A 20,357-nucleotide genomic window follows, 5' to 3' on the forward strand; every position below is an offset into this window, starting at 1 on the left:
AATTGAGGCCACGCCCACCTTCAGGCCACGCCCACCCGCCCCCTTTCCTACCCATAAGGATGTGCAATCACAGGACGCGCAGCGGACGAGCGCAGCGGGAGCGCCGTCAGCGCGCCGAAGGCGCGCCTAAGGCAAGCCCGTCTGCGCCCGTCCGCGCACGACCGGGCCTAGGGCCAGCCCCCATGCCGGAACCTACTGCCATCAGGATACCTTACTCTCGACGAGACCTCCTCAGCCTCAGACCTTCGAAAAACACCACCTGTCAGGCCATACATGACCCTAATGTCCCCTTCACTAGGTGTAACATCTGCAAACCTGGTAACTTACTCCTTCCAAGGATGGCCGCCCCACTCCCCGGCCTCAAATTAGCAACACTCAACTGTAGATCGCTTCCCAAGCACGCCCTTCTCATAAACCACTTAATTGTCGATCACGAGCTGGATATACTCTTCTTAACTGAAACCTGGATCACCGGCCACTCTAATTCCGACATAGTCTCGGCCCTCCCCCCGGGCTTTCTCATCATGTCCCAACCCCGCCCTCTAGGTCGAGGTGGTGGTATAGCCATCATCTACCGAGACTACTTCTCCTGCCGATCTACCGAGATCCAGAGCAAGGAGTCGGAGAGCTGTATGTTCACACTGACGCTCTCGCCGACCTATTCCTTGTCAGGCCTTCTGGTCTACAGACCCCCTGGACACTTCGGCCCCTTCTCCGCCGCTCTTCTAGAATCCGTCTCATCCCTGGCCCACTTAACATCTAACTTCCTGATTACAGGCGACCTCAACATCCATTTCGATGATCTAACTGACACAGGATCGTCTGACTTTATCAGCGAACTGGGTGCCCTTGGTTTCTCCTTGACTAACTCAGGAGCCACGCACGTGAAAGGACATCTGCTCGACCCTGTATTCTCGAACATCCCTTCACTCCAGTTCACCAATTCCCTCCCCCTTCCGTGGACGGACCACTTCCTGGTCTTAACCCATCTCCCAGGGGCCTTTAAGAAACCCCACAACCCCCCTACTTTTACCAGGGATAGATCCTGGGCCAGACTCTCGACGGACAACTGGGCCTTGGCGCTGGACGCCACTATCCCCAGTCTCGCAGCCGACCCCACCATGGCAGACAGCCAGTTCAGAGACTGGATTTCCTTATCCCTCGACAGCCTCATACCCATCAAAAATCGGGAGGTGAAAAACAAGACCAAGCGCCATGCCCCCTGGTATAATTCCGAACTTGGAGCGCTCCGTAAAGTGTGCAAAAAGGCGGAGAGAGCATGGAGGAAAGACTGGCTCCACAGCAACAAGGACATATATCACAACGCGGTAAGACAATATAAAACTGCCTTAAAATCAGCTAAATCTACGTTCTACGACAATAGAATACTAACCGCGACCAACTCAGCCAAAGAATCCTATCAGATAGTTAAAGAACTACTTAACATCCCAACAGCACCCCCCACTCACTCCCCACCCCCCAGACAGAAGCAAGGATCTGGCCAATTATTTTGAGTCTAAAATCCTGCGGATACTGGACTCCCTTCCTACTGTCAGTCCCCCTCCCACCCTGGCCTCAGCGGACGATAACAACAGCCCACAGCTGGAGACTTTTAGATCAGTTTCCCTCACCGAGGTGACGTCCACACTAGAGAAAATGAAAAGCGGTTCCCCCCCTTGACCCAGCCCCAGCCAGATTCCTTAAAAAGGTATCCTCCACCATAGCCCCTATCATCAGGGACCTTATCAACTCTTCCCTCGCTGGTGGAACGGTACCCCCCAACTGGAAGAACGCAGTCGTGAAGGCTTTGCTGAAAAAGCCCCAACTGAACCCGGACGACATGTCCAACTACAGACCGATCTCACTGCTCCCTTGTATCAGTAAGATGGCTGAAAAACTAGTCAACTCACAACTATCCCAATTTCTCGAGACAAACAACATCTTGCGCCAATCTCAAACTGGGTTCCGACCCGGCCATGGCACGGACACTGCACTCCTCTCTGTCATCGAGGAGGCAAGGTGTATCCTAGATTCAGGGGGATCAGTGGCAGTGATCCTCCTGGATCTTAGCGCCGCCTTTGACACGGTGGACCACCGTGTCCTATTACACCGCCTGGCCAAGGCAGGAATTGTGGGTACAGCGCGAGCGTGGATCGAATCCTTTCTCTCCCATTGATCCTTTCAGGTGTGGGACGGCAACTCCCGGTCAGATCCTCTTCCACTGAAGAACGGAGTTCCCCAGGGGTCGTCGCTCAGCCCCACCCTGTTTAATGTCTATATGGCTCCCCTGGAAGACGTAGTGGCCCCCTACGGTATAAAAATAATCAACTACGCTGACGACACCCAACTTGTCGTCTCCCTGTCCCACCTGGACAACCATCCTGACAGCTTGCTGCACTGCCTCCAGGACATTCATTCCTGGATGTGTGACTCGGCCTTGAAGCTGAACGGCGCTAAGACCGAGATCATGCTCCTGGGCAATAAATGGACTACCTTCCCACCCACATCTTGGCCCGACACTTTCGGCGAAATCCCCTCTCCTAGAAATGAAATCAAAACTCTAGGAGTTTGGTTGGAACCCGACCTTACCATGAAAACACAGGCAGCCAAGACAGCAGGCACCTGCTTCGGTCTCTTGCGGTCCGTACGCAAGATCCTGCCCCTTCTTCCCCTCCCATCCAGGAAATTACTTGTTCAGGGTCTTGTCCTGGCCCGACTCGATTATAGCAACGCTATCTATCTGGGGGCCCCGGAGTACACCCTGGACAAACTTCAACGCACCCAGAATGCGGCGGCCAGGCTCGTTATGAATCTCTCCCCTAGAGTGTCAGCTAAGCCTGCCCTCAAAACTCTACACTGGCTCCCTGTCCGCCAACGAGTAGAGTTCAAGGCCCTATGTACCACCCACAAGCTCATCAATGGTGCTGGCCCTGCCGCGCTTAAAAATATGGTTACCCCATATAAAGCCTCAAGACCCCTTCGCTCCGACGCTGAACATCTTGCTACGGTGCCCAAATTCAGGAAGGCACGCACCGGCGGTCGCCGCTTTTCGGTCAAAGCCGCCACTGCTTGGAACTCACTCCCTCTCAGTCTACGCCTGGAACCCTCCTACATGGTCTTCCGTAAGAAACTTAAAACCCTCCTGTTCCCCAAATAAGACACGCCCTCCTCCTCCTTCAGGATCTTTATAGGTTGAATAGCGCGGGGATGCCTACGGGTCACCAGGCGCTCTAGAAATCGCAAAATAAATAAATAAATAAATAAATATATGTGTATGTATGTGTATGTATGTGTATGTATATATATGTGTATATATGTGTGTATGTATATATGTGTGTATGTATATATGTGTGTATGTATGTATATGTGTGTATATGTGTGTATATGTGTGTATATATGTGTGTATATATGTGTGTATATATGTATGTGTATGTATATATGTGTGTATATATGTATGTGTATGTATATATATGTGTATATGTATGTGTATGTATATATGTGTGTATATATGTATGTGTATGTATATATATGTGTATATGTATGTGTATGTATATATGTGTGTATATATGTATGTGTATGTATATATGCGTGTATGTGTATGTGTATATATGTATGTGTATGTATGTGTGTGTATGTATATATATGTGTATATATGTGTATATATGTATGTATATGTATGTGTGTATATATGTATATATATGTGTATATATGTGTATGTATATGTATGTATATGTATGTGTATATATATGTGTGTGTGTGTATGTATATATGTGTATGTATGTGTATGTATATATATGTGTATGTGTATATGTATGTGTATGTATATATGTGTATATATGTATGTGTATGTATATATATGTGTATATATGTATGTGTATGTATATATATGTGTATATATGTATGTATATATATGTGTATATATGTATGTGTATGTATATATGTGTATATATGTATATATATGTATATATATGTGTATATATGTATATATATGTGTATATATATGTGTATATATATGTGTATATATGTATGTGTGTATATATATGTGTATATATGTATGTGTATATATATATGTGTATATATATGTGTATATATGTATGTGTATGTATGTGTATGTATATGTATGTGTATATATGTATGTGTATGTATGTGTATGTATATATATGTGTATGTATATATGTGTATGTATGTGTGTATGTATATATGTGTATGTATGTATGTGTGTATGTGTATGTGTGTGTATATATATATGTGTGTATGTATATGTGTGTATATATGTGTGTATGTATATGTGTGTATATATGTATGTGTATGTATATATGTGTGTATATATGTATGTATATGTGTGTATATATGTATATATGTATGTGTATGTATATGTGTGTATGTATGTATATGTGTGTATATATGTGTGTGTATGTGTGTATATATGTGTGTATATATGTATGTGTAATATGGCTGTTCATCTATTAAGCAGTATGTTAAACGTCCATAATCTAAGATTTTTCTTTCTTTCTGTAAGATCTTAACCAATATGAGTAAGTTATAATGAAGATATGAATTAGAACTTTACAGTCCTACAAGGACCAGCTAAGGGGCTTCCAAAGAGAACAGTAATGATACTTAATACAGTTGATCACCAGATGCAATGAAAAACTCATTATTGAATGAGTATGAGCACGTCAAGTGCTTGATTACTTGGGAATCTGTGAATTCCATCCCTCAGTAACCCCCTCCCCACGATATATCAAATCTAATAAGAATTGATCTAGTTCATTTTACAAGGTTTGAAACATAACTATGCCATTTACTGAAATCAATGACTCGTGTGTCTTAAGAAGAATTAATTTGCATTGGATTAGCACCATGAAATATGTAGACACTGGCAGTGTGTTAACTTTCGCTGATCATGCAACATATGACTATTGGTTTTATTAAATTAAGTTATCCTTACCTTATGTCCTTGTACAAACTTGTGTCTCTTCAGTAAGTGCAGATGGGTTTCCTAGTTATGATACTTCTTCAGAACAGCTTCATGAAGCAGGCTATGATGCTTACATCACTGGACTATGTTTCATCTCTATGGCCAATTTTCTAGGTAATGTATAATGCTTGTAAGTAAATTAGACCTCATGTTTTGTTTGTGGCTCCTGTTCAACATATAACCCACATTTTCCTTTTTTCCCTTTATTTTGTTTTGTTTTAAAAGGGTCATTCCTCACTCCTCCAAAATCCCATATATCCTGTACGTCAAAACTCATTGGACCTTTTTTCAACAAGTAAGTCTTATTTCAGTTAATTGTGATATATCTTTTATATTGAGCTTGTGATCTTCAGGATGTTAACAACTTTGGCATTGTATGCAGCTATTAATGGCTAGGTGTCTTTAGTTTGGAAAAAGGACTCTGACATGCACAGTATCTTTTCGCATTTAGATTAGCATTGAAGCATGCTGAGGGGAATGACCTTCATTGCCACCTGTATGTCTTAACAAGCAGAAAGTATTGAAAGTTTGGCATGTCCACCCAGCTCTTCAAAAGACTCCAAACCATACAGAACACCACAGCCAGGCTCATCCATAACCTCCTCTAACAGACCAGCATCACCCCTCACCTCAAATAACTCCACTGGCTAACCATCCAGAAGAGATGCCAGTTCAAGATCCTCACGCATGCATACAAAGCTCTGCACAACCAACGTCCATCCTTCACCATCCATAGACTAAGCTCCCCACCCCCCACATCCATCACAGCCACAGTGGGGGCTGCTCCGTGTCCTTCATCACTGCGAAGGCCTTGAAGAACATGGCCCTCTAACTCCAAACATTGCCCTCCCTTGCAGACTTCGGAAAGAAACTCAAGACCTAGCTTTTCAACTGAGGCACATCATCCCAGAGCCCAGATACCCTTAAGGGTGACAGTGCTGCACTTTACAAATACTGTTCGATTCCAAGGACCTGGCCTATAAAAATGAAGAAGCTCCTGGTTTGATGTGTTCGGTTTATGATGAAAAGACTTGCTGCTTCTTTGTTGGCATATTGGGTGGAGTATGGACAGAGGGGATTAAAAGGTTGGGCTGTGACTCGATCCTCCTAAATGCCATGATCTCTTATGGAATACACATTTGTAACCCTACCACCCACATTCCCCAGCTCCCCTCCATTCAGATCTGTACAGCTAGTTCTATGCAATAAAAGGTTTCAAAGCGGTGAAAGGAGACAGTAAGGGGGAATGTTTGACACCACAGCTAGTTGACGACTTTCATAGGTTCTTCTCTCGGCATTTTTCCATTCACAAATCTGATTTCTAACTTGCTATGATTATTTACTTTAACTAGCATCCCTTGATTTCTCTCCACATCTCATTCCATATTCCAGTTGGTTTTTGAAGTCTCACTAGTCAAACCATATTATCTTAAAACACCTACATCAGGTAACATCTGTTTAACAGATGCACATTGGTTTTTATTTTTTTTCACCCACTCGCCGCTTTTCATCTCTCGTGCTCACTCTTACTTTGCTTTTAAACATTCCCCTTCTCCTGCAGCCCATGTCAAAATTCCAATCCCTTGCCGGTTTCATACCACTCCACACATCCCTTTCTCACTAGGCATATGGAGTCTTTGTAGTACTCCTATACCCTTCTTCCATAGTACTGGTCTCCTCATGTGCTCTCTATTTGATTGAAATCCCCTTTCTTTTCATCTGATATGAATGCACTGCAGTGGCGAAAAGGCAACATTTTGTCAAGTTTGATGACCGCTGTCTTTACCACATGTAGATTTTGTACTGCTATAGGCAGACATTGATTGCACAAACACCATTGTTTTTTATTTGTATAACAATTGTTATTGAAAATAAAAACCACAACATAGCAGCAGTAATGACACATTAATGAGAACCTCCACAGGCGAAGTATACATTCGGACGCTGAAGATAACAGACCATATATTCAGGGCAGCAAGAATTAGATCAGATCAATTAGTGAGGCAGTACAAAGGGGATTACATGTACATGTTAGGATCGGGGAGCCCCCCGTGCACATCGTATGTCTGATGGCCTGAGGGTTTCAAGTCACCGCGCCTGCCCCAACTTTCTCGAATGTAGCCAGTCTCTCCCTCCTAAGCTCCACCGTAGGAGAAATACAGATGTCCCCCCGGTATTTGTTCCATCGTTCCCACTTGTGATCCCATTTCCGCGGGCAGCCTCGGCTTTTGTACACAGTTTTCTCCGCCACCATGGCATGATCCATATCAGTGGCCCAAACACCTAGCTGCGGTATGGTGTCTACCCCCCATTTATGGGCAATATTCCTCTTAGCAATGGTCCAACCCATGGCAGACCATGTTTGTTCCGCCTGGGTAAGGTCTGTAGCCTCCCAAACATTAAGGAGACACAGTTGGGGAGAGGGGGATAAGGGCTTACCAATGGACCTCGCCATCTGTCGGGTGACGTCTATCCAATATTGTTGAATGTGGGGGCATGTCCATAGGATATGTATGAATGTACCTATCTGGTGACAGTGTGTCTAGTAGTCTCCCCAATTTATACAACAGTTTTGCATCGAAATAAACACGATGCAGAATTTTAAGCTGAACGAGACGAAGTTGCATCGGCATTGCTACCTCTCAATGGGAGGCTACCGCTTCAGTCCAGTCCACGTCAGTCATTTCTCCCAAGTCCGTCTCCCAGCTAGCCCTTAACTTCCGCATAGGGTCGGTCCGGTTATTGATTAGCTTCTTATACGTCAAGGAGATAGCCTTGCGGTCCATTGGGTCCAGCAGCAACCTATCCTCTAAAGGAGAGGAGTCTGGGAGGGGGGCACCAGTGGGAAGGGCACCGTCAATAGCATGGCTAATTTGAATATATCAGAAATATTCTGACGGTGCAAGCTGGTATTTGAGCTGGAGCTCTGCAAATGATGCCTTTTTGCCTTTGATCCATACATCCCCTACCATGGAGATACCGATAAGGTTCCATTTATTGAACCCTGTGCAGGTACTCAGCCGTCCCAGGCAATCAGGCTCCCGGAGCAGGGTGGCCTCAGTCAGCCACCCATAGCAACCCATGCGCCGCTGGAGCCTGTGCCAAATTTCTACAGTTCGGGCCGTAGGGCCAGTCAAGGCTAGGTTTTTGTGGTTTGAGTATAGCGCTCTATTATATCCTCCCTTTCCCAGTAGCCATCGATCCGTACGGAAATTTGGATCATGGTGGGATCCAAACACCCACCGGTTGATTGCGATCAATTGGGATGCCTGGTAGTAAAGGCGTATATCCGGCAATCCTATACCTCCAACATACCATCCCATGGTAAGTTTCTGCATTGCGATACGAGGCGGTCCGCTATCCCATAAGTCTCTAATTGCTGCCTCGATTTGCAAAAAGTAGGATTCGGGGATCGGGATGGGCGTATTCTGCAGGGCGTAGAGAAAGCGTGGGAGGGCCATCATCTTAAATAAGGATGCACAACCCAAAAGTATGAGGGGCAAAGTTTTCCAATGGACCACGTCCGCCTTGAACCTCTGCAATGGGCCCGATAGGTTACAATCATAAAATAGGGTTGGGTATAGTGTTATAAAAATGCCGAGGTATTGGAAACCCTGGGACTGTGTGGTGGGTCACCCCTGAGGTGGTACATCTGGGACTTGGACCAGTTAATCTGGTAACCGGAGTGGGCCCCAAAGATATGGAAAATATGGAGTACACGACGGAGTGAGCGCGCTGGGGATGCTAGATACAACAAAATATCGTCCGCATATATGGAAATGCGGTCTTCATGATCTGCTGTCCATTTAAAGCCTCGGATCTCAGGGTCACCCCTGATCCAGACTGCTAGTGGCTCAAGGGCCAAAGCGAAGAGAAGCGGTGACAACGGACAGCCCTGTCTCGTGCCGCGGCCTAGGGGTAAGGAGCCCGAACGATGGTTGTTAACTGATATGTGGGCAAGTTATATAAAAGTCTGATCCATCCGATCAGCCGGGGCCCCAACCCCACACGAGTCAGCACTGCAAAGAGATACTACTAAAAAAGGGGACCCCTAAGACAATGGAGGTAGAGCAGCAGGGGATAAATCACAAGTAAATACAAAACGATCTGCTATACCTATAATCTTTTAAATGTTGCATCTAAGTCAATTTTTGAAAAGAGAAGAAGCACTCTATCTAGACCATGCATAAATCATGATGCAAAAATAATTAGAGATGTTTATCTTTTTTTATTTTGTTTTGATTTTCGAATTAATTGAAAGAAACTTACTTAATAAGTGTGCAAATTAATATTGCAAAGACAATTTAACGAACAAAGGACAAAATGGTCCTACAAAACAATAATGCCCATGGAAAGCCTAAGATATAAAATTGTTCAGTACTCTCATTCATACTCAATCACACCATAATCACATATAAAACATACATCCTAAGGGGTAAAAAAGTGAACAATTTAGAGGCCCAACGTGGTAGGCTAGTCTTATAAGGCGTGAAAACACACAAATAGTAAATTGAACATGAATATTTATACATTCAAAAATATCCAAAAATGGAAAGTAAAGAATCTGTGTGAAGAACTATTCAGTTCAAGACGCCGACGCGCGTTTCGGTGTGACACCCCCTTTCCTGGGGTAACACCTTCTTCAGGGCATGAAATTATTCAAATGCGGTTTCCATGGGACCTATCAGGTAATAGACACAGAATATGAACATAGTATACAAATTTTGAGTTGTTACATTGAAGGATCTAACATTTTCAGCACTAAGACATATCAATCATCAAATTGGATGGGCACTGGTCTAGGCAATTGAGTGGTTGAGAACAGGATACATGGTTTATATTAGAACGTTGCACACATCGAACAGATAAGTGAAAAAAATGAGAAATAGAACATATGAAGTGGGGTTTGTAAAAGAAACAATAAGAAGACAGTTTATGACAGGAGCCCAAGAGTTATTGAGGGTTGCTGCTAACATTCCTATTTCAAACAGATGACTCAGAAATAAGGTACAAATACATGCTCACCAATAAACACAGGGAAAATGTCCTCAGGTTCAGTAAGACAAGTTCAGAATTTCTTGCAGGGGACGTGAATAGCAATAGAATAAAGCTCGTCCTCTAAGGGAGTTAATAGATCTAAGAGCAAGTATGGGAGGAGATTTTGGTTTAGTTGTGGAGACTATAATAAACGGATACTGTATAACATAAGCCACAAAAATGGGATAGATCTACCTGGGGTCAGTGAGTCACAAAGTATCTTTAGTGGGTGCTTCCAGACAGGTAAGTTGAAATTCTGAGTCTAGAAAGAGAAATACAAACACTGTCGTTGAGTCGTTCTGAAAAAGACTCCAGATAGCGAACAACAACCTTAATTGTTGGGGTGAGCTACCTACTTGATGAAAAAAGGAAAGAACTTGATTCCGCTGCTTGGGTCAGACGTGAGGGCGACTTCGAGGTAGTGGGGTGGATGATGAGTGATATGGAAATTCCTCAAGGTCTGGGAGTCAAAAAAACAATTGGTGTTAGAAAGAAATAGAAGAGAAAAAGGGAGAAAAACGTGGGTTTATAGACACCTCTACTAGCACAATGCCGCCGGTTTTAGCAAATCGCTCACCATAGGGAAATATCCAGACTGGATAGTTTGAAAGGAAAAACCACGTAGCTCGGATGGAATATGTGGATTGGACAATAACGCGGGCTTGCCGCGAAATCTAAAAATAAACAAAGACAAAAGGTGTTGGCGTTTGCGGAAAGCGCGGGGGATTTAAAAGGGCTTCAACTAGCATAGTTGCACCAATTTTTAAAGCCGCTTACCGTGGAAATGTCTCTTGGCAAAGTGAAACACCCGTCTAAGCTCACTCGAGCCGAGCAGACAATGGAAGGCGCTCCTTCCTCAAGTGGGTCTTTCTACACGGAAGAGGCCACGTAGCTCTGATTAGACAGGTGGGTTAGGCAATAACGTGGGCTTGCCGCGAGTTCTAAACATAAACAGAAAAACAGATGCTGTTAGCGCTCACGGAGAGCGCAGGGGGTTTAGGAAAGCTTCAACTTAAAAACTGCCAACGATTTTTAAAAGCCGCTTACCGTGGAAACGTTTCTTAGCCAGATGGAAATTCGTCTAAGCTCGCTCGGGCAGCACGGACTGTAGAAGGTACTCCTCCCTCAGATGGACTCTCTCCAAGGAAAGAGAAACGAACAGTTTGAAAGCACTCAGCTCTTTAAATATCGTTAGGGGGAGTGCACAAACTACGTCGAAAAGTGGCATGTAAGAGGTGGCTAAGGATCACACCAGAAACATCGGACCGGATTTTTCAGGACTGATAACAAGGGCTGGTCATTAAGAAGTGCACTAACTGAACTATTATTGCGCAGAGGCCCAGAGTGGGACGTATCAAGTCGCACAATTTGTAAAAAAGAATTCAAAAGATCAAAATAAACATAGCTCAGGTGAAAAATATATAAGGACAATCCAAATAAGATTTGTAAGGGCCCTACAAAGTTACAGGAATATGAGGTTAATGGATCAAAGTGCGAAACAGATCTAGCGTTGGCAGTTTTTAAGTTGAAGCTTTCCTAAACCCCCTGCGCTCTCCGTGAGCGCTAACAGCATCTGTTTTTCTGTTTATGTTTAGAACTCGCGGCAAGCCCACGTTATTGCCTAACCCACCTGTCTAATCAGAGCTACGTGGCCTCTTCCGTGTAGAAAGACCCACTTGAGGAAGGAGCGCCTTCCATTGTCTGCTCGGCTCGAGTGAGCTTAGACGGGTGTTTCACTTTGCCAAGAGACATTTCCACGGTAAGCGGCTTTAAAAATTGGTGCAACTATGCTAGTTGAAGCCCTTTTAAATCCCCCGCGCTTTCCGCAAACGCCAACACCTTTTGTCTTTGTTTATTTTTAGATTTCGCGGCAAGCCCGCGTTATTGTCCAATCCACATATTCCATCCGAGCTACGTGGTTTTTCCTTTCAAACTATCCAGTCTGGATATTTCCCTATGGTGAGCGATTTGCTAAAACCGGCGGCATTGTGCTAGTAGAGGTGTCTATAAACCCACGTTTTTCTCCTTTTTTCTCTTCTATTTCTTTCTAACACCAATTGTTTTTTTGACTCCCAGACCTTGAGGAATTTCCATATCACTCATCATCCACCCCACTACCTCGAAGTCGCCCTCACGTCTGACCCAAGCAGCGGAATCAAGTTCTTTCCTTTTTTCATCAAGTAGGTAGCTCACCCCAACAATTAAGGTTGTTGTTCGCTATCTGGAGTCTTTTTCAGAACGACTCAACGACAGTGTTTGTATTTCTCTTTCTAGACTCAGAATTTCAACTTACCTGTCTGGAAGCACCCACTAAAGATACTTTGTGACTCACTGACCCCAGGTAGATCTATCCCATTTTTGTGGCTTATGTTATACAGTATCCGTTTATTATAGTCTCCACAACTAAACCAAAATCTCCTCCCATACTTGCTCTTAGATCTATTAACTCCCTTAGAGGACGAGCTTTAATCTATTGCTATTCACGTCCCCTGCAAGAAATTCTGAACTTGTCTTACTGAACCTGAGGACATTTTCCCTGTGTTTATTGGTGAGCATGTATTTGTACCTTATTTCTGAGTCATCTGTTTGAAATAGGAATGTTAGCAGCAACCCTCAATAACTCTTGGGCTCCTGTCATAAACTGTCTTCTTATTGTTTCTTTTACAAACCCCACTTCATATGTTCTATTTCTCATTTTTTTCACTTATCTGTTCGATGTGTGCAACGTTCTAATATAAACCATGTATCCTGTTCTCAACCACTCAATTGCCTAGACCAGTGCCCATCCAATTTGATGATTGATATGTCTTAGTGCTGAAAATGTTAGATCCTTCAATGTAACAATTCAAAATTTGTATACTATGTTCATATTCTGTGTCTATTACCTGATAGGTCCCATGGAAACCGCATTTGAATAATTTCATGCCCTGAAGAAGGTGTTACCCCAGGAAAGGGGGTGTCACACCGAAACGCGCGTCGGCGTCTTGAACTGAATAGTTCTTCACACAGATTCTTTACTTTCCATTTTTGGATATCTTTGAATGTATAAATATTCATGTTCAATTTACTATTTGTGTGTTTTCACGCCTTATAAGACTAGCCTACCACGTTGGGCCTCTAAATTGTTCACTTTTTTACCCCTTAGGATGTATGTTTTATATGTGATTATGGTGTGATTGAGTATGAATGAGAGTACTGAACAATTTTATATCTTAGGCTTTCCATGGGCATTATTGTTTTGTAGGACCATTTTGTCCTTTGTTCGTTAAATTGTCTTTGCAATATTAATTTGCACACTTATTAAGTAAGTTTCTTTCAATTAATTCGAAAATCAAAACAAAATAAAAAAAGATAAACATCTCTAATTATTTTTGCATCATGATTTATGCATGGTCTAGATAGAGTGGTTCTTCTCTTTTCAAAAATTGACTTAGATGCAACATTTAAAAGATTATAGGTATAGCAGATCGTTTTGTATTTACCTGCAAAGAGATACTCCCAGGCCACCGTATCAAATGCCATTTTGGCATCAAGCGCGAGCATGAGTGCTCCCTCTTGGAGTGTTGCCACACGACCCAGTGCCCCGTGGACACGACGCAGGTTGCGTGCAGTATTACGGCCTGGCATGAATCCCGACTGATCAGGGTGGATCAGTGCAGAGAGATATGGAAGCAGACTATTTGCCAGCAGCTTAGCTAAAACTTTGGCCTCCACAGTGATCAGGGAAATGGGTCGGTACGATGCGCACTCATCCGCTGGTTTACCGGGTTTGCGGACGACCACTATGGTAGCAGTACGGCTGTCTGCTGGGAGGATGCCAGTCTCATAACACTCATTATACAAATTCAGCAAGTGGGGCGCAAGCTTCATAGCCATGGGTTTCAGGAGTTCTATCGGGATTCCATTGGGGCCCATGGGCTTGCCGGACCGGATATCTTGAATGGCTTTTTGGATCTCCTCCGCCGAGATATCTGCCTCCAAGGCCTCTTTATCCTGCTGGGAAACACATTGCATTTCAATAGTGGCAAGGAGGTCTGCCGCCCACGGTGCTTGTGAATGTTGTGGCTTAGTATAGATTTGCTCATAGTATTTTGCAAATGTGTCTGCAATGTTTTGGGGGTCAGTGTTCAGCACACCATCTGGCCCTTTGATCGCGCCCACCCACCGCGCAGATGATTCCTTACGTTCCAGCCATGCCAAAAGTTTACCGGTGCGCTCACCCTGCTCCTATATTCTCTGCCGGGTAGCCAGAGCCCCCCGGTTGGCGTCCTCAAAGAGCAGTTGTCTATAATCTTGTCTCTTAACATGGAGTTTGTGTTGGGTCTCGTGGGCAGAGGTATGCGAAACATCACGCTCGAGGTGAAGTATCTCTGCCTCCAACTCGCTTACTCGTCGCCTACGCTCAGCCCTGTGTCCCACTATCATGGACAACGCTCTTCCCTTTATCACTGCCCCATATGCCCCCCAGAGCGTTATCGCCGACGCCACAGATCCAGTATTTTCTTCAAAGTGGTAATCGGTGTCTTGCTGCAAGGAATCCCTAATGTGTGGGATTTTTAGCAACCAGGGCTGGATCATAATGGGGCCAGGTTGCCTTGCCCGACGGACTCCGAAGATAGCTGTTACCGGGGAGTGGTCTGATAATCCCCGTGCTAAGCACGCGGGCTCCGTGAAGTGCTGAATCTGTTGCGCCTGGGTGAACAGGTAGTCAAGCCGTGAGTGACTGCCATGGACACCAGATTGGAAAGTGTAAAGTGTGTCTTGGGGGTGTGACCATCTCCAAACGTCTACCAGCCCCAGGGCGTCAGTAAAATTGCGCAGTTGCCAGCCGTGTGGAGCGTCCCGTCGAGGTGGAGAGTGGTCCATGGAACCGTCCATCGTTAAGTTAAAGTCACCACCCATCACCAGGGCACCCTCGGGCAAGGTCATCAAGAGCGTCCCCACTTCTGCTAGGGTCTGGCGCTGGAGGTCCGGTGGGGCGTATACGGAGAGCACGTTGAGGACCCTTCCCTCCCAGCTGCCTGAGCAGGCATCATACCTACCCTGTGGTTCGGTCCGTGTAGTGTGAATCACATAGGGGCAACCCTTACGAAGGAGGATCCCCACCCCTCTGGATCCCGAGGTAAAGCCTGAGTGTGCCACCATACAATACCCCTTTCTGTCCAGGGCCCTACATGAGTTACCTATGAGGTGGGTTTCCTGGAACAGCACTAAGTCTAGCCGGTGACGGTGGATATATTGCAGCACTATGCCCCGTTTAATTTTGTCCCCCAGCCCATTAATGTTCCAGGTCATGAGGCTAAGTCCCTGACTCATCGCCATAGGATCCCAACAGTAGTATGATGGAATGATCGGAGTGACTATTGCGGGGAGGCCCTTCAGCCACTGCTCTAAATACTGTTTTCGTCGTCTTACCGCCCTTCATGAGAATGAAGAAGATGAAACCAGTAGTCTGGAGGTAAGTACACCTTACAAAGTATCGTTAGAGAATGCCATTTAGCACTGCTGCAGTAAAACAATAAGAAACTTCACCCCAATTAAACCAAATCAAGCAAACCCAAAACCCTGAAAACATACCCCCCACCCTGCCTCCCTGCACAACAGGACTAGAACCGCCCGCCTTCCCCAACATGCAGAGCGCCTGTCGCCCCCACAGGAACAAATCGAGGAAACGTGAGCTGCCCCACTCCCAACATATTAACTGACATCTCTTAGGTTCCTTCCAGCCCCCCCCCACCCGACCAGTCCCACTAGTGTAGGAAACTCTTAACTCAGCCTGGATTGTTAAATCATGTCAAACAGAGCCCCATCGCCGCGGCACATGCAGCAGTAGTGTCTACACGGTAAACAGTTCCCATGAATAAGTGGAAATTGAGGAAAAACAACACTACAACGGTGGAAGCCAGGCAATCAACCCCCCCATTGTCTTCCGTAGAGGCCCATGGGGACAACGTACCAAAGGGGTGAGTGCCGCCCATGTCCCGGGACACACGCATCATTTTCACCCCGACGTCATGAGACCCACAAGTCCGCCACCAGATATGTTCCAGGGAGTTCCGATGGAGTAATACAAACAGTATACCATCTTACCGACGTCCAGAGTTAGTGTTCCCCGGTTTGACCCTGGGCATCAGAGTCTGAGTGTGAAGGAGATCGTCTCTGCTGGCGCCAGTCTTCGGCCTTATCCGCCGATGATGGACCCTTTTTTTTCCCTCTTATCCAAAGTACGCCAGCCCTCTAACCAGTCCCAAGCATCCTCCGGACGTGTAAAGAACCATGATTTTCCATCGGCCTCCACCCGCAGCTTGGCGGGGAACATCATCGTGTACTTAACTATCTGGCCGCGGAGAGCTCTTTTTACCTCCAGGAAGCTGCGTCTTTGTTTCTGGACTCTTAGTGTAAAATCAGGAAAGAACGTGATTTTGCTGTTCTCAACAGTAAGGGGTGGGGCTGCCCTTGCAGATTGAAGAATGGTGTCTCGGTCGTGGAAATTGAACACTCGGTCAAGAAGTGGTCGAGGGGACGCCCCCGGCCGAGGGCGACCACCCGGCACTCGGTGGGCTCTTTCAATCGTGAAACAATTTGAAAGACCTCGGGGCTGTAGATGTTTGAAGACCAGGTCCTCGACAAAGAGGTCCACTGCCTGCCCCTCAGCATTTTCCAGAACACCAATAATGCGGACGTTATTTCGGCGCATCCTGCCTTCGTAAACATCCAACTGCCGAGCCAGTAATTCGTGGGAGGCACGCAGGTCTGCGACCTCTCGCTTGAGAAGGCTACTGTCGCTAGTCAGTTCTTTGGTTACACACTCCACCGCTCCCACACGTTCGGCAATCTTCCTCACGAATCAGACCCACATCAGTGGCCATGGTGTCTATCCATGCTTCGAGGGACGCCTTGACAGCCGTGATCGCATCAAGAAGGTCTTTATTCGTTGGTTCTGCCTTGCCGTCCGAGGCCGGCGCCACGACCCGCTCACCGCCTGGTTGGTGTTGCCAGGCGAATTTCTCCAATTTAGACTGTGCCACCATTCTACTGCTCCGCCCGGTTGCCATAATCACAACTTAGGTGCGCTCCCCAGCCTCTGGGCGCAGCTGCTACTCCCCGTCGCCCGCAGTGGACTACGCCACCCGGCCTGTCGGCTTTCGCTGGATACACCCCAGTCGGGGGGACACTCCACCAAGGCCCACTCACCCAGCAGTGGGTCAAGGATAGGGCAGGCTCCTGCTCTCTGCACGCCAAGTTCACCTTCACAGTGTTTTGTCGTCCCAACTGTCACTGCCGGCCCAGGGAAACCAGGCGCAGTCTCCAAGCAGCCTGTCACAATGCCGAATCGTCCAGGAGAGTCACAATTCCATAGGGTAGCCCGCAGTCCCGCAGGCCACCCAGAGCGCCCTCACAGCCGGCGTCCGAAGCCCGCCACCCAGCAGGAACAGGAAACCGTGGGCCTCCCTGCCGGTCACCACACGCCGCGCCTGAATAGCGCAGTAGAGGAGTTGGACACACCCCAGGAAGTAATCGCCCCGGTGGGGTCTTTCCCAACAGCGCGGATCGGTCCACCACCAGACCGCCGGGGTAATGGAGTCGGAGTAGGGGGCACGCTCACACTGCCCGGGGCCAGAGCGCCAGCAGCACCGGAATCGCAGTCATCCAACCGTCGGCGGGACCCGCAGCGTCAGGGGAGAACCCCCCCAGCAAGCCTGCCAGGCAGCGCTGAGGCAGCGGTCGGGTCTCCCCCTCTCCAATAGGGCCCCCACAACAGTCAGCAATGTTCAAATGCCCCGAGCGGCGGGGAAGTCCACCCGTCCGCACCGGGCCCAGTCGCGGCACCGGCGCAGGTGCCAAATCCCAAGTCCTCACCTCCAGGGGAGACAGGCCGCAGCCGTGGCCTCACGCTGCTTCACTCCCCGGCCGGGGCGTGCCCTCCAGTTAGTCCACCTGCCTGATCATGGGGCACGGAGCTCCCTCGCGGCGCCGCATCAAATCGGCCTCAGTTCTGTCCGCTAAGTCGGCAGTAGTCTCCGGGCCACAGGGGACGCCCCAGAACATGGGCGCACCCAATCGCAGTACGGTTGGAGGCGCCGAGTCCCAAGTCTCCGCTCCCAGGGGAGACAGGCCACGGCCTCGCGCAGCTCCACTCCACGGCAGGTGCGCGTCCTCCACAGCCCGGCTGCCGGCAAGGGCGCGAGGAACGGAGCTCCGTCCCAGCACCACCTCCAATCCGCACCCAATTTTTCAGCCGGGTCGGCGGGAGCCCCCGGACCGCAGGGGACACCTCGGAGCACGGGTCGGGGCAATGGGGCACGAAGGAAACCGGATATTGCGGGAGTGGCGCTTCAGAGCCTCGCTACTGAGCGGCCATTCCCGTTGGCAGCAAGCCACGCCCCCACAAACACCATTGCTGATCATTCATGTGTCCCCTGTATCATAAATTGATCGTTTTCCTGCCTTTCAATTAATGTGCGTTTGTAGTAGTCACTGGTTCCAGAACGGGGAGGAGACTGCTGTTCAAGAATTGGTGTTCTTTTTGTGGGGTTCTCGTTTGTTTTGAAAGGTTTTCTGGACCTTGCAGATCCTTTTAATAAAGACCTGTTCTTTTTTCAAATTTGTTCTGATGGTAATCTTTACACACCACATTCCACTAAGCAAGTCTCGTTGAGGGGACTTTAGGGCTAATCCATGGCCTTAGTTGTGCTGCTGTTTACCAGAATACCTGTACTTTTAAATTGTATAATGTAAGGAAGTCTTCAGACTGTTACCTTTCCCCTGCTCTAACTAGAACACAAGGTACTAGAAGATGGTGATTGTGTCTATAGGCAAATTTTCTTTTAGACATGTAATCCAAGTATTCACGTTTGAAATTGTGAATTTGCTGTTGTGTAAGTGTTTATCTGGTTGCAGCTCCTCTCTACATTTATGCAGAAGATAATAAGGTTCGAAATGAAAATGGGATATGAGGTGTGGCTAACCTTGTGTTGTAGGATCCTTGAGTTTGACTGTAGCTTAGATGGGGCGGAATATCAATGAATTTATGGCCTTGTCCGGATAGCTATCCATCTGTAGAATGTGTTACTGTTGGCTCTTAATGAGGGCTTTTGTGACCGCAGCAGTTCTGCTCCAGTGAAAGGTGACTTTTCTTTTATTGCAGAAGTAACATTCTTTCACTTTTAATTTTTAAACAAAGCTATTTCGATTTCTTAGATAGCACTAAGAAATCCCATTTTCATTACCCCTAACCAGGAAGAACTAAAGTTTAAAAAAAAAAAAAACATTTGCACAAGTTTCACGTTTATCATGGAAGTCAGGACCAATTTGCCCCAATCTTGATTGTGCAGCCCATAGGTGCTGTATTTCGATGCACCCAAGTGAGTATTGTGGAAATGTTAAAATCTGAGACACTATTGAGCAAGGTACACTGTCTCTCCAAGATTACACATGGATTGCTGGTGGTTCACTGTTTGTACACTCCGTACAATAAATGATGTACTGCAGTGGCTTGACGTTCAGATATTACCCTTTTTGCCTGGGATATTTGCTTAGGTCTGCTATTCCGTGGACAAGGCACATTTTGGTTTTCTAATAACTTTGCTTTTTTTGGTGAAGATTTATCAAACCATGCCAAATCACTTCATTTGCTTCCTGGAAAGTTTGTGTTATCTGTCAAGCAGAGGCCGAGCAAAAAGGAGGGGGGGCGGGTCCCTAAAAGTAACATTTCTGTGCGCATTTTACGACTACTTTAAGCAGCGATATCACAAAAACTGATAAACAAAATACATAAAAATAGAGGGCATGGTAGGGATCTCCTGCACCCCTAGACCCTATGCTGGGAACCATCTAGGACCTCCCCGGGGCCAAAAGAGAATAGAAATAGAAAATGAATAGAAAAAAATCGTCTCTTTAAAAAAAAAAATATTTACATGTTCCTGCTGGATCGCGGGCAAAAAAATGGCAGCCACCATGTTTTTGTAAGTATTCTGAGAGGGGGCATGAGTAGGGCCCCCCCCCCCTTCCTATTCCCATTTTGGGCTTTGGGGACCACAGCCCCCAAGGCCAGAGTATATTAAAGGGTAGGGGTGCCTCCCCCATCTTTGAGCAGTTTTCTACCCCTGAGACCCCATCTTCAGGGACCCAATGTATAAATCAATCAGGGTAGGGCATGCAGCCCCCCCCCCCCTTTTCTAGCCTAAGGAGGCTCCGGGGACCCTATACCCCAGGGCCTTCACTTACAAGGGAGGGTGGACACATGGTCCCCTTCATGATCCTTTAATGGCTTAGGGGTACCCATCCCTAGAGGCCGGCTCACTTACTGTGTCCCGGGGAGCCTACCCCCTGGACACAG

General features: G+C 46.7%; 1 protein-coding gene across 2 annotated transcripts in view; it reads left to right on the forward strand.

Moving 5' to 3' along the window:
• The window catches only part of PARN (poly(A)-specific ribonuclease), an 806,720-nt gene that overhangs the window by 403,498 nt on the left and 382,865 nt on the right, over positions 1-20,357 (forward strand). For both annotated transcript variants that reach the window (XM_085628287.1, XM_085628288.1), the window contains exons 17-18: positions 4,985-5,095; positions 5,207-5,276. In XM_085628287.1, coding sequence (XP_085484413.1) covers positions 4,985-5,095; positions 5,207-5,276 — 181 coding nt within the window. The remainder of the gene's footprint in view (positions 1-4,984; positions 5,096-5,206; positions 5,277-20,357) is intronic.

The sequence above is a fragment of the Triturus cristatus genome, chromosome 10 (assembly GCF_964204655.1).
Source record: "Triturus cristatus chromosome 10, aTriCri1.1, whole genome shotgun sequence".
NCBI classification, from domain to species: Eukaryota; Metazoa; Chordata; class Amphibia; order Caudata; family Salamandridae; genus Triturus; species Triturus cristatus.